General features: G+C 41.0%; 1 protein-coding gene across 2 annotated transcripts in view; it reads right to left on the bottom strand.

Annotated features, from left to right (window-relative positions):
- PPP2R2B (protein phosphatase 2 regulatory subunit Bbeta) overlaps positions 1-14,431 on the bottom strand; it is a 453,582-nt gene extending 439,151 nt beyond the window's left edge. The window contains exons 1-2 of one of the 2 annotated variants that reach the window (XM_032336262.1): positions 14,245-14,431; positions 14,063-14,140 (exon numbers count right to left, since the gene is read on the bottom strand). In XM_032336262.1, the coding sequence (XP_032192153.1) occupies positions 14,063-14,112 (50 nt within the window). In that variant the 5' untranslated portion in view covers positions 14,113-14,140; positions 14,245-14,431. The remainder of the gene's footprint in view (positions 1-14,062; positions 14,141-14,244) is intronic. The other variant, XM_032336268.1, reaches the window with a different exon arrangement.
- Between the last annotated feature and the right edge of the window lie 1,278 nt (positions 14,432-15,709).

Raw genomic sequence — 15,709 nt, 5'->3', positions numbered from 1 at the left:
CTGCTGGCCATTTTAAAACAAGTTTATCAAACTTATCAGATATGAAACATTAAAAATAAATAATTGTCTGGTGGCTGGAGTGACAGATTTTTAACATTTTCTTGGAATCTGCTTTCCTGTGCGTAATAGCTAACATTTACCTAGCATTTGCTCTGTGCCTTTTCCAGCCTTTACCCGGATTATTTGATTTGTTCTCAAAAAAACCTACAAAGGAGAAGCTATTATATTCCCCATTTGACAGAGGAGAAAAGTAAAGTTGAATGAAACTAAGGTTAGGTAACCTATTCAAAGTGTCATAGGGAGTGGTGGCACCGGGACTCAAACCCAGTCTGTTCAGAGTTTATACTTTTTTTCTTAGTGGAGTTGACACACAATGTTACATTAGTTTCAGGTGTACAACTTAGTGATTTGACAAATGTACCCATCACGTTATGCTCACGCTTTTCACTGTAAGTTCCCTCGTTATGATGCCCTCAGCTTTCTATTACAAAAAGTATCACTTTCTGTGAAAAGAAATTCAAGTATTTAAAAAATAATACCTGGGGGTTTTGGTTGGTTTCAGGTTTTTTGGGTTTTTTTTGTTTTTGTTTTTAATAAAGTTTATGAATTTTTTTTTTAGTTTTAGTTTCATGAATTAAGTTGCGATTAAGGAACAATACTTTTAAGAGACAGCTTATCTTCAGCAAGCTGTAAGTGATGTATTAAAATCCATTTGCTTTCAGGTATGTCTGATGTGAAGCTGGACTTTACATGAATGTAAAATGCTGAGACATGTATGAATGGGAAGTTGTAGAAAATTGACACCAGTTTTCCTTGGGAAATAAGCACTTACTATCAATATTTGGAAGTCATTACTGCTTGGATATTGTTTGTACAGACCTGTCAGTGTGGAAACTGCCTAGTAGGTGTGATGGATGGTTTAGAGGAAGAAGCACACACTGAGAAATTACTTGTGCCAGAATTTGGAGAAAGGTTGCCTTACACTGTGATCAGGAGAAGCATTCCTGAAACAATAGTAACGACTCTTTAAAAAATGCCTGTTACAATTATGGAAATGCCACGCCTAGTAGCATTTTTTAAAAAAAGACCCCATGGTCCCTAAGCTACAGAGTGAGAGGGCACCACCAGTTCTATGAGCTCCCAAATTTAAGGTATCTCAACAATGCCTTGAAAATCGATCTCCGGGCACTAGAACCAACATTTTATAAGTTCCTGGGATGGTTCTGAGCAAAGATGTATGCACCACAGTGAGCCACAGACCATGGGCAGTTTTCTACTCTGAGAAGTAAGGTCTGAAGATTGGAAGCACTAGGTGGGAAGCACTAACCAAAAACTTAAAAAAAAAAAAGTTTGAATTTAAAGTTGAGGTTGAATTTTCATAGTATCACTTTACAGAAGGTCATGTTACTGAAGTTCTCCATTGAGGTGAAATGTTCTCGGCTTATGTGGACAGTCAAATGACCAGTCCTTCATTTTACTAGTACTGCTTCAAACATCAGTGTATGCCCATCCTTAAGATCCTCTACTGGTTTCCCATTGTCCCCAGAATAAAACTCCTATAATTTACCAAGGCTTGCAAGGCCTCAATGGAACCTGCCTCTGCTTCCCTCTGCAACCTCACCCTTCTCCCAGTCATCCTGGGCTACCTTCTGGTCAGACCAAGATATCTTGTGCCTCAGGGCCTTTGCACCCACTGTTTCCCTGGGTTTATTTTTTAATTTTTTAAAATTATGTTATGTTAGCCACCATATCAAACATCATTAGTTTTTGATGTAGTGCTCCATGATTCATTGCTTGCATATAACACTTGGTGCTCCATGCAATACATGCCCTCCTTAATACCCACCACCAGGCTCACCCATCCCCCCAGTCCCCTCTCCTCTAAAACCCTCAGTTTGTTTCCCAGAGTCCATAGTCTCTCATGGTTCATCTCCCCACCTCTGATTCCCTTTCATTTTTCCTTTCCTTCTCCTAATTTCCTCCATGCTATCCCTTATGTTCCACAAATAAGTGAAACCATGTGATAATCAACTTTTTCTGCGTAACTTATTTCAATTAGTGTAATCCCTTCCAGTTCCATCCATGTTGATGCAAAAGTAGGGTAGTCATCATTTCTGAAGGCTCAGTAATATTCTGTCATATATATGGACCACATTTTCTTTATCCATCTGTCTGTTTAAGGGCATCTCTGCTCTTTCCAGGGTTTGGTTATTGTGGACATTGCTGCTCTGAACACTGGGGTGCATGTACCCCTTCTTTCCACTACACCTATATCTTTGGGGTAAATACCCAGTAATGCAACTGCTGGGTCATAGGGTAGCTCCACTTTTAATTTCCCTGTGTTTAAATGCTATCCCAACAAGTCTTTTGAACCTGGCTTCTACTCATTATTTGGGTCTTAACTCAAACGCTGCCTCTTAGAAGAGCCTCCACAGAATGACTGTTTAGTGGAGCAACCCTACCTCCTCACATGGCCACTATCATGTTACCACATTTTATACCCTTTATAACACCTGTCATCATCTGAGATTATCTTATGTCTTTGTCAGTTTGTTTACTAGTCCATCTCACCACTAGAATGTGAACTTCATAACACTGGAGATGTTGGCGAATTTGAGTTCTGCTGTGTTTCCAACACCTGGTGCCCAATACATATTTACTGGATAAATGGTTGAATGAAATCCAATTTTCTCTTTTTTTTCTCAAGATTCATTTACTTATTTATTTATTTTAGAGAGCAGGAGGAGGGGCAGAGAGAGAGGGAGAGAAAGAATCTCAAGTAGACTCTCCACTGAGCTGGGAGCCTGACACAAGGCTCGATCTCATAATCCTGAGATCATAACCTGAGTCGAAACCAAGAGTCAGCCGCTCAACTGACTGAGCAACCCAGGTACCCCTGAAATTCATTTTTCAATTTTCTTACCGCTAACCATAGTATTATAAAGGTAGGTATACTCTTCTGAAAAAAAATAAAGCACTACATAATAAATTAAAAATAACTATTCTAAAGAAAAAGGCTTGACACTTATTTGAAACCTTGAGCACAAGACCAAGAACCATCTAACAGTGTCCATGTGCTTAATTATTTAGTCTCAGTTTTTAAATTCCATTAACCAATAATGTGGGCACTAAGTAGAATGAAGCTGAGCCAGCTTATTAGTAATATAAAAAGAAAACAAAAGGCAAGTCATCTTTTCACACACCCAGGCCCCAGCGTCAAGGCAATCTAGGGAAGGTTGGCATTTGGGTTTGCCTGAACCAGATGTTTTACAAAGAAAAGCCAATGAACCTCCACTCTTTGCCCAGTGATAGCAAGAGAAGTGGCAAAACCACCTCTTGCTTCTTCCATAGAGGCTGCCATTTTGGGACCACCAGGAACTGCACCCCCTTCCCCGATGCACCCAGATTCTATTGTGGTTTCCTCCACTCAGAGATGGCAGTCCTAGACTATGCTCAGATGCAAGCCTGATCTGTGAGGCCACTTAGCTGATCTCATTCTCTGTGGCAGTGTTGGTTTAGAAGGCATGTGACTCCCATTGAGGCCAAGGGGTATCTAGAGAAATTTTCTAGGGACATCTGGGGGGAGAGTCTTTGCTGTTTTGTTTTGTTGAAGCCAAACAATCTTTCATTAGATATTGCTGTGGCTATCTGAGTGTGACACCCACAATGGCAGCAATTGTTTTGGGACAAAGCTGATGTTCCAAGGGCAGCCAGGCAGGAAGATGGCATGCATGCCCCATGCTATACTTTAGCCAGGGAACTAATGAGCTTAGGGGTTCCCTGCCTCAGGTCTTACATGAAAAATTGGATTACCACCATAACCACTGAACTGAAAGGCTCTTTGCTTTTGACCTTGGCCCTTAACCATTTGATACTGACCTGCTGTTAGAAAGAACGTGGTATAACCAGGGATTCTGTCCCATTTAGGCAGAAGAGCAGGCCCTTCCAGTGGTCTGGAAGGCCCCTGCTTGGGTTCACCTGCCATCCCCTCTGCTCCCATCTCTCACAGCTTCCTCCTTTGCTCACTCAACTTCAGCCTCTGCTAGCTTCATATCTAGTCCTTGAAATTACCAGAGAAGCTCTTGCCTCAGGGCATTTGCATTGGCTGTTACCTCTTCCTGAAACTCTCCACCCCCGATATCCAGGACTTGATCTGCCTTTTTCACATCATTGGTCAAATGTTATTTTTTGCACCAAGGCTTAATCCTCCTATTTAAAAGAGAAAACCCACACCCCTCCACCCCTACTGATTTATTTTCCTCTACTGCACTTACATCCTTATATTTTATATTCTACTTATTAATCTATTGTCTACCTCCTCCGCTATTGAATTCCCAGGGCCTCGAATACCTAGGACACAGTAGGCAAATATCTATTCGTGAGTATTTGCGGAAGTAAGGAAGGGAAAATAATTCTTTTACCCTTCTAGGTATTTTGAAATGAATTTTCTGTTGCCGCCAAAATAATCTTGAGTGATGGATTTCCATTGCAGTGCCTTGTAACCAGTGCCCAGCATTTTGAAGACAGTCAACCATGTTTTAAATTCAGAGTCAGTGCTTCTAGAACAGAGTACCCCTCACCCAAAGCCATCAATCCATATTGTGTAGTGAAAGATGAGAAGTAGAAAAATCACCTATGATTCAAAAGTTCGCTTTCTGGTCTCCATGAGACCTTGGGCAATTTAAAATTTATCTCTATCTGCCTTAATCTCCTCATCTCTCTGAGGAATATCCTATCCACTATCTGTAATATCTATACTATCTCTTTTATCTCTGTAATGTGGGATTTTTAAGACCTACTCTAGTTATCTCCCCTGGGGGTTATAAGAAAGAAATGACCCATATGTGTTAAAAGCAGGAAAGTGCTGTGTATATTTGTACAGTATTGTTTTGAATGAGCTCTTTTATTCTCTGGAAAGCATTCATTATTGTTGTGTTAATAGTAATACTGATTTTTTTCATTTGGTGACATTTATTACTTACCAAAGGCTATATTCATTCAATAAGTATTCACTGAGCCCCTACGCGGTACCAGGCTACTTTCCCAGGAGCGTTCAAACACCAACTGAGGTCAGACAGGTGTATTACCGGGGAAAGTAGTTAAAATTTCGGAGCCTCAATTATCTCCACTGTAAAATGAGGGTAAGTTGCCTGGGCATTGTTGTGACATTGTTGAAATGGGATAATATACTGAAAGTTATTATTATAAAATCTGGCTTAGTGAAGTCTGATTAAATAGAATTATCTTTTTTATTACTTTACCATGGCCAGGCCTTGTATAGTATTTACAAAGATCTTATTAACAAAGCCTCTCAACATCATCCCAAGATAGCCCAGAAAAGATGAGTAATTAGTCCAAAGGACTAGATGAGCCCTACCTAAACTAGGGTCTGTATGCCTAAAAGAGCCTGACTAATTCCTATTCCTTCTTTAGGTCTCAGATTGGCTGCCAGCTACTCCAGTGAGCTTTCCTTCTCTTTCCTCTTCCCCAATGTGGGTTGGGTTGTGTGACCTCACTCTTTTTCTAGCACTTTCCGTACTCACACTGGATTATCATTGACAACTACTTGTTGAGATCTCTCCAGGAGAGTATAAACTGCTTAAAGGGGGGGTGGGGGAGAACAACAGTGTAACAGTGTCTTGTTCACTCAGCCACACATAGTAGGTACACACAGTAGGTGCTCTATAAATATTTGTTTTTTAAATACATTTCATGTGGTTGGCATTCGGGCATGGGTGAAATAAACAGCCATAAAACCTTTTCACATTTTTGGCCTGGAGCACGTTTCATTACCTAATGCTTACAAAGAGAACAGGATGTTTGACTTTTGTCCTGAGCAGAGTGCCTCCCCTCCCCTACAGAGCCTCGCAAGCTTCCTGGGAGCCCACTAGGCAACCCAGGCTACCTTCAGAGAACCACAAGACTGCAGCTCTCTGCACCAAGATGGCTTCCATCACAGCTGAGAAAAGTGCTTTCATCTTGTGGTAACTTGTTCATAATCAGACCAGTTTTGCTTCAATGGATTGGAGCCCTGCCCAAAATAAAGTTACTTAGGAAATCCCCTTGTGGGCTATAGATGCATAGAGGAGATCCAAGCTTCCTTCTGACACATAGATTTTTATACTCCCTTCAGTGAAGGTTTTTACTCCCTTCAGTGCCTGGGGCAGACCTAGGGTATGCAGTAACCTTGTATTTGCTGGCATTCTGGTTTCTTTTAAGAGCACTCCAAACATGCTCAGATGTCTCTCTCTCTCTCTCCCTTCTGATATAAGGAAAGAAGGACTAGAATTTCTCAGTGGATCTCTTGGATCAACCCATGTTAGAATTATTGGGGATGCCTGTGAGTTTTTTATTCCATCCCAGTTGCTGGGAATCAGAATCTCTAGGGGTAGGACCTAGAAATATGCTTTTTAACACCCTCCCAGATTATCTGCATGCACAATGAGGTTTGAAAATCATTCAATCACCTAAGGTCACTAGCTGGGTAGCTGAACCCAGTTTCAGATTAGTGCCTGAATAGTCTTATGTTGGTGGCCTGGCCTGGTTGATCCAGAAAGCTTCGGTCCAAACCAACAACCCTTCCTCCTGAAACTAGAGTTCTTACCACAGCCTTCACTACACCCTGTCTCCAGGAGCAGGAGAAGCAAGCAAGCAAGGCTCCATTTTCTACCTCTTAGGCTCAGATCTGTGGCGTAACATTCTAATCACTCTATGCCTTATAGGTTGCACAGACAGCTAAGAAAGGTTATTTGTCAGTCATTGACTTCTCTCTATAAAATGAGAAGGTCACAGTCTTTACACTGCTTTGAGACATCCCAATCAGAGTTATTTATTTATTTATTTACAACAGCAGAAAGTCACAATCCCTGAAGGGAAACTGAAAGATTCCCCAGATCCCTGCATTTCTCAGGGCAAAGATCAGACGCTCCCTACAAACGTGTTAGGTGGAGGACTGACTTCCCTTTGCAAGGAAGCCACCCACTAGCATCAGCTTCTCGTTGAGGGTCTATGGCACACGCCTCATGGGAGCAGCCAGATTGGTATTTTTCTCTCATTAGAAAATGGAATCGATAGAATGCCTCATCCATTCCCCTTTGTGAGCCCCATCTTTTTGGAGGGAGGGGAAGGAGAGAAGGTTATGCCTGTGGAGCACATCAGAATGGGTATCATGGTTATCATGGTTATCATGGTTATCACCCATCAGTAAGGGGGAATGATCCGTATGGACAGATACTGCAGAACTGCAGGTCGAGGAACAAACAAAATACCCTAGAATCATAGCATCAGGAGGAAGGCAGTCACAGAAATCCCATCAGATAATTCTGATCTCTTCCCCACAGAATCATGTTCCAAATCTGAAGACACCGTCTCAGCAGTTTCCACCCCGGAAAATGCCCCTGTGACAACACCATGGTGAATGCCTCACGCTGAAATCGGAAGTATAATGTACATGCTGCACAAATCAGATACAAGAGTGACACATGCTGAACCTCTCAATGTGTAAGTGTCTTACAAGGACTTCACTAAGTGAACGGGCTTAGAAGTCACCCTAACCCTAGCAAAACAGGGGAAGCTTTAGACCACTGATGATTGTGGGATGTATGATGTATGTGAGGGCATCCAGGACAGTGGGTCCGAAGACCACGGATCTGCTGATGCCTCCCTCATTTCAGTCTTGCCTCCAACTCCCATTCTCTCTCTGAAGAGCCACACTCATGGATACAACTTTCTTCTTGGCCATCTACCCCCCTGAGTGTCTTACAAACATTTCATGCTGAATATGTGCAAAATGAAGCTCATAATTTTTCTCCCTCGGGGAGGTCAGGACATGCTGGTCCAAAATATGCTGCTTTGGTATATTGACTATTTTGAACTAAAGGTGTTTAAAAAATAGTATATGTAGGGAGCATTTTGACAGAATTCCCCTTATCTATCTATAGACAGAGTCTCCAAAAGGAACTCAGCTGTCACAAATCCTCTCTCTGGAAGTTTCATCAACCAGGGAAGATGGACTCTTATTCTGGGAAAGACTAGAGCAGACACCACCCCTGGACAAACTAGGCCACAAGCTATCACACCTGCCATCTATTGTTTAAAAGGCCCATTCCTATTTCCTAAAAGTCATTTTCTTTCCTGTAAGAGGAGTACCTCTCTCCTTCCTTCTGTTCAGATGATGTATGAAAGCTCATATCTTAGTGTCTTTCTGCATATTCGTGTTTTTCCTGTGATGTCTCCATGTACATAACATTAACAACAATTTTGTGTATGCTTTCTCCTATTAATCTGCCTATTGCCAGTCTGTCTCACAGACTGAGCTATTGAACCTCAGAGTTGGGAAGAGAATGTCTTTCTTTCTCCACACCCCAAACATGTTTTCTTTCCAGGTTTCCCATGCTCTGCAATGGGTGCCCAGACACCACCCAGTCACTTGAGGCCAAAACCTGGGAGCCATCTTAGTTCCTTATGATATCCCTCCCCAAAAATCCAGTCCATGATCTCCAAAATACGTCTGGAATCTCTTCTCTTCTCATTGTCTGTACCTTCTCTTCTCTAATAAAGTCATGCTGTCTCTCAATGGAATTCTAAGAATTTATTAAAATAGTATCAATTTAGTCCTTAAACTCCTTCAAGGACAAGGAATCCCATTATTCTCAAAATAAAATCCAGACTCTGTGAGGTGACCTAAAAGGTCCTGTGGTCAAGCCCTGTCCTACCTCTTTGGTAGGTTGCCCACAACCACAGCTTTCTCCCACCCAGCTCCTGTCACATTGAGTGGGCACTCCTTTGTGTTTCGAAAACATCGTCTTTTCGATGGTGCTGGGCCTACATGAGTACTTGTTTTATTAATTCCTACAGTGACCAAGGCATGGTTCTTTGAACACTGTCCCATTCCATTCCCTCAGAGCTTGGCTCAGATGCGACCTCCTCAAAGAGACTTTTCCTGGCTCCCTGTACTGAGTGATTTCCTCCACAACTCTCTCAAGCCACCTGTTTACATCTTTCCTAGTGTTCATCAAAACCTCAGGTGATCTTTTGGTTTTATACATTTCTTACTGGTTAAGTCTTTCATTATAAAGTATTTTTCTTCTTACCTGTACATCATATAAATAATTAGATATTTTAAACAACACAGCATATAGAAAATGGAGGTATATCCCAATGATATAATCATAGTAACTAATCATAATTACTGAACATTTTCTATGTGCTCTGTTGTTTAAAATATCTAATTATATTCTAGTAACTATTCCTCAGCTAGATGTTTTTAATCTCAATTTTCCATATTAGGAATGGAATAATGAAAAATCTGAGATAACTTGGTCTTTGACAAGAAGAAGCAAGGCCAAAATTTAACCAGGTATTTTATTGTAAAACATAGACTCTTCATCAGGCTACAATGTAAGTTTTCCTGCACAAATGTAGGGTAGCTATTAAGCATGTTCATAGCAGTGTTATTATAAACACTGAATGACAACTGAGGAACATAAATTAGGACATATCTACTGTTCATAATATGAAATATGGTCATTATATATAATTAAGTTAAAATATCTATTAATAATAATATAATAAAATAAAAGGTTATATATATGTATGTATGTATGTGTGTGTATATATACATATTTTGTTCATTATAAATTAAATTACCCAGTCCCTTTGCAGTTTCTGGCCCATGGCACTTGTTTGTTGACTGAATTAATTGACAAATGTACATAGCCCAGAGACTAGAAAAAATATGCCACAAACTTTAGCAGTATTGATCTGTGGATTGTGAGAATATGAATGAAATTTCATATTGCTTTTTAGTTTTATTTCAGATTCTCTAGACTGAGAACATACATTCTAGTAATATAAAAGGGAAAGAATCAATGTTGTATTTTAAAAAATTGTTTAGGTTCTATCTTGAATGACTTCTTCCCATGAAGTCTATCTTTGTACCCCAAAAATATGAGATTTCTACTTCTTTTATATTCAAAGCACTTTAGTCTTGAGTCAAAGCACTTCTTTAGCTCACTTTGCCTTGTATTACTTTTACTGATATGATGCCTTATTCTTAGGTACCAATTCCTCTCCCCCCATAAATGGTGCATTCCTTGAGAATTTGAACTATATTTATTTATCTTTATTACCTTTTCATTTTCTAGGGCTGTGCTATGGATATAATAAAAACTCACTCAATGTTTAGTGTTTGGCTCATAGTATTATTTATCCACTATCCTACTGAATAATTTGGAATATGAAAAATATTAGCCTATTAGCAGTTACCTAAGATACACATTTAATTAAATTAGCAATAACAGTGCCATGCTGAGCCATATTAGAACCTGAAGTAAAGAAAAAATAAATCAGTAATGCTGTTTCTGTCTTTATGTAATATTTTGGTACTTTATTTATCATGAATTTTTTGTATTAGTTCAGTTTTCAAAAATATTGCATTAAAGTATTTATCTTTATTTCTATCACTTCACCTAGCCTCTGCCCTACTTTTATAATACAGTATTAGCAGGTTATGCAATCTGAGCATCTTATAGCAATCTAGATACTGTATGTATTATATGTATATTTATACTATATACATATAGAATTATGTATAAAAATACACATGACAGGTATATATGTGTTGTGTGTGTCTGTGTGTGTGTATATCTATCTACCTATATGATATATCTACACATAACTTTATTCAGCTAGCACTCACTGCCATTCTAAGGGCTGTCTGTATTAACTCCATTTTGCATACAAAGAGACTTAAGCACAGAGACATTAAGTGACTTTGCCAAGGTACCAGCTAGAAGAATTTATCAAACTCAGCACGGAAAGAACAAATAATCCAGTCAAGAAATGGGCAGAAAACATGAACAGACATTTCTCCAAAGAACACAAATAAATGGCCAACATATGAAAAAATACTCAATGTCACTCTGCATCAGGAAAATACAAATCAAAACCACAATGAGATATCTCTTCACACCAGTCAGAATGGCTTAAATTAGCAAGTCAAGAAATGACAAGGCGCCTGGGTGGCCCAGTCAGTTAAGTGTCTTGCCTTCAGCTCAGGTCACAAATCCCAGGGTTCTAGGATCAAGTCCCACATCTGGTCCCTGATCCACAGGGAGCCTGCTTCTCCCTCTCCCCCGCCCCTCCCCCTGCTCATACTCTCTCTCTCTCTTCCTGTCAAATAAGTAAATAAAAACTAAAGAAGAAGGAGGAGGAGGAGAAGGAGGGTGGGGAATGGGGAGGGAGAGGAGAGGGAGAAGAAAAGCAGGGGAGGAGGAGGAGAAAAGACAGATGCTGGCAAGGATGCAGAGAAAGGGAAATCCTCTTACACTGTTGGTGGAAATGCAAGCTGGTGCAGCCACTCTGGAGAACAGTATCGAGGTTCCTCATAAAACTGAAAATAGAGCTACCCTATGACCCACAATTGCACTACTAAGTATTTACCCCAAAGATACAAATGTAGTGACCTGAAGGGGCACCTGCACCCCAGTGTTTATAGCAACAATGCCTACAATAGCCAGACTATGGAAAGAGCCCAGATGTCCATCAACAGTTGAATAGATAAAGAAGACATGGTATATATATATATTAAAAAAAAAAAGAAGACAGGGTATATATATAATATACATATCATATATGTGTGTTAGTATCCAATCTGATTCTCCTCTTAAAAAATATTTATTGCTTTCTTCACCATTTGAAGTGGTTTTTCCTGACAAAAGTTGGCAGTGAGTATCATTCTGACTCAATGAACAGTTAGCTTAAGTATGCTACTTACTCATTATGGACAACCATGGCAACCATGTGAGCCCATCCTCGGTTCACCTACATCCAGGATGATCATCTAAGAGCTTGCATGGAAAATGCAGATTCCTGGGCCTTCCTCCAAACCACTAGGTAAGAACCAGTCTTCAGAACAATGTTTAAAGAGCTGAGGTTTTCCCATCTCACAGACTGGTTGAAACCTAACTCAGCCATTTATTAGCTCTAGAGCCTTTGGCAAAGAACTTGGTCTTGTGTGTGTCTCTGTAGCTTCAGTATCTTCATAGGTAAAGTGGGAATAAAAAATACCTACCTCTCATAAGGTTTCCATGAGGACTGGATTAGAATGAAGGTCTAATTATAATGATACTTATCACAGTTTATAAATACAGAGTACTTTCAAACTGTCAGGCACTGTAGTAAATGCTGTACCTACATTACCTTATTACTTCTCCCAAGCACTTAGCTGGGTCCTCACCACACAGTGAGTACTCAAGAGCTAGAGCCTGAGTAGCCACACAGATCATTGTAATTGGTGGGGAGCCAGTCACAAACACAAGATTTAGGTCCAGAGGCTGAGAGATGGATAGCCCAGAACAGGTCAGCCAGGCTGGTGGTCCCCAAAGTCAGCCTACTGCATCAGAATCATCTGGGCAAACTCATTAAAACACATGGTCCTTGAACTTCTAACTCAGTAGCTCTTGGGGGACCTGAAGTCTCTATTGTTTAAAAAGCAGAAAAGATGGGACACCTGGGTGGCTCAGTGGGTTAAAGCCTCTGCCTTTAGCTCAGGTCATGATCCAGGGGTCCTGGGATCGAGCCCCACATCGGGCTCTCTGCTCAGCGGAGAGCCTGCTTCCTCCTCTGTCTCTGCCTGCCTCTCTGCCTACTTGTGAACGAACTCTCTCTCTCTGCCAAATAAATAAATAAATATTTTAAAAAATAAAAATAAAAAACAGAAAAGATTTTGAATTGTGGTCAAGATTTAAAGCCATTGGTTAACTTGAGCTGCAGATTTCTTGAAATTCCTGAAGTGAGGGCATAAGTAATTTTTTTCTCCTTGCCTTTTTCATCTACAAGGCCTAGGACAAGGCTGCCACATAGAAGTGCTCAGAAATATTTTGGATCCTATGAGCATAAAATGGGCCTAACAACGCCTGTTTTATCTGTTTCCCAGGGGCTTTATGAGAAGTGTTTGTAAAGCTCCAGTCTATAGTGCACCTAAGAAATAGAAGATGTCATAGAGTAGAGTAACTTTACAGATTTAGTTATTAACTTCTTTTATTATGCCTTCTCTCACCCTTTTAACAGAAATCATTTGGTTTGGAGGTATTCCCCATTACAGTGGGTTTCTAAAAATAAAGTATAGCAAAATTACAGATAAAACACCTCCTTTAAATTACTCAAAATAATTTTTACTCAGAATTAAAATGCTACAGAAGGAGCCAAAATTCCACATGCATATAGGCATATTAGTTTCCATATTGAAGTTCAAACCTGTCAACTCTTCACTGCCTCATTCACTTCTCTTAGCTTTAGACCCATCTTACAGTACATCGGTTAACCATACCTACAGTCTGTTTCAGGCGCCCCCATTGTGTTCCACTAGAACAGCAAGCCCTCCAAGGACACCCAGTGGGGCCATTCTAGCTCCTTCCAGTTGCCTATTATTCAGCTATTTTCAAATGCAGACATCCTTTGGGAGAGTTCTGGAAGTCTCCAAGCTCAGGCTTATGAGGGAAGAGAGTGAAGAGATGGAGAAACAAGTTCTTCAGGATGAGGGAAACGGATGCATTATCCCAAGTAAAAAGCCTACAATAGGAAAATCTCCTAAGAGTCAGGAAGGCAGTCATATGCTGATCCTGGGACCCAGTGTAGACACAGCTCGTAAGACTAGACTTGAATTCTTCACTCTCCCTGTGGGCTTCCTCTACCGAGAAGCAAGTGATCTTCAACAGAGAATGGAAGGAAGAGATTAACCTCTGACCATGTGGCCATGCTTGGCCTCACAGTCCTCCAGAGCTGACAGACAGACCTGAAACATGACTTGCCTGAGTATAGCCTTTCTCTCTGCCCAAACCTGTCTCGCTGAAAGTTCACTTCAGTTCATTGGTGGGAACAAAATAAGCTTTAAAAGAATAAAAGGGTAGAAAGAAATCATTAAATCTATTTCTAGCCCAGAAGGCTATTCTGGGATGTGTGGGACCTTACATTCATGGACACACAGATGAATGTTCTCAAATCTGAAACCAGCACAAACTCCCAAGGAGGCAAGAAAAGGAGGGGAGGAAACTTCTCCTACCTTCTGTGGCTCCAATCTCGATGGTGCCTTTCACTTGGCTGAAGCACCATAGTGTGTCCTGGGTGAGCGTCCCAATTCCTGAAAGCAACACAAGGAGACACATCAGCTTAGGTTAGAGTTCCCTGTTGTCCTTAACAGGTCAACAGGGAGGGAGACACATTTCTAAAAGGAGGGTTGCCCACCGGGTATCATCCCGTTGGAGAGGAGACCCTAACGAGCGCTGGGAGAAGCACTGGTCTGCGAGAAGCAGCACGTCCTGCTGTGAATCACGGCTCTGTCTCCTCCATCTGACCACGCCACCACCGGGACTATGGAGCAATCGGAGTTGGTCCCTTCTGCCCCTGGCAGCGTCCTAGCGCAGGCCTGCAGTCACACCCTGTGTGACTGCCCCTTTTCATGGGAATACTAATGCTTTCGATTGTTTTCCTTCTGTGGTGGTAGGGAGGAGAAAGAGGCAGTTCGTTAGGGGAGAGAGGAAAAGAAAGACAACTTTTTTTTTTTTTTTTTTTTTTTTTAACTGGTTTCCCAGCTTGCCCAGCTGAATGGCCAGTAAGGGGTCAGACACTCAGAACTTGCATCTCTCTTGTTCACTTCTTGACTGCTTGCCAAAGTCCGAGCTGACTGCAGAGGAGAGGAAAGCAAAAACAGGTTAGGGATGGGGGCGGGGGGCTGACAGCACTGTGGAGTCAGTGCTGACAAATGTGACCTACTTTGTTGCATGGGGATTTCTGTCTCAAATGGAAACCGAACCTTTGGTGGGGGAGGGGTTAAATTCTCCGGCTCTTCTGGCTTCCGGTTTCTACAAATGTATGTATACAATTTGAATGCATATGCTAATATATCTACAAATACATTTATTAATGTATGTATTCAAGTCAGAACATCAAGTCCTTTTCAGAGGACTTCTCAATTGCCGTGGTGCCAGTTCGCCTTCTCGACAGCCTGGTTGATCCCATCAGTTCGACTAGGTTTTAAAGTTAAGAGGAATATTTCAACATCAAATTGGGGGAAAGGCTATCAATTTAAGAATGATTATATGAATAGGGGAAAAAAAAAAAGTATCAAAGCCAAACTGACCTTTTCAAAATGCACACAGAACTAGAACTCAGTAGCCATCCCCAGTGTCAGCGGCAGAATTTCCCTGAACTGAAACCTTCACGTGAAAGGGGGGCTGGGCCCCACGTGCTTTTCTCACTGGGGGTGACCTCACCTTTGAAGGAGGCTGCATAGGGTCGCTATTAAGAGCACACATGTGGGGCGCTTGGTGGTTACATTGGTTAAGTGTCTCCCTTCAGCTCAGGTCATGTTCTCAGGGTCCTGGTTTCGAGCCCCTCATCAGGCTCCCTGCTCAGTGGGACTCTGCTTCTCCTCTGCCCTCCCCATTCATTCTCTCTCTCTCAAATAAATAAAATGTTTGAGACTCTCTCTCGCCCTCTCCCCCCCACTCTGTCAAATATATGCATCTTTTTTTAAAAGTGCTTAACCCAATCAAGCAACTTAATAAATGATATTATTATTGACGAAGATCCTAAACTGTTCAACAGTAAAAAAGAAGAATATTTGCTCAGCAATTTTCAGTTAGTTATTACAAGTCAAGTACGGTGCTAAGCACTTTGCATAGATGATCCCTTTCTTACCCATTTTACA

This window comes from Mustela erminea, chromosome 3 (assembly GCF_009829155.1).
Source record: "Mustela erminea isolate mMusErm1 chromosome 3, mMusErm1.Pri, whole genome shotgun sequence".
NCBI lineage: Eukaryota > Metazoa > Chordata > Mammalia > Carnivora > Mustelidae > Mustela > Mustela erminea.
The sequence above is the reverse complement of the archived record's forward strand: the minus strand, read 5'-3'. Positions and strand labels throughout refer to the sequence as shown.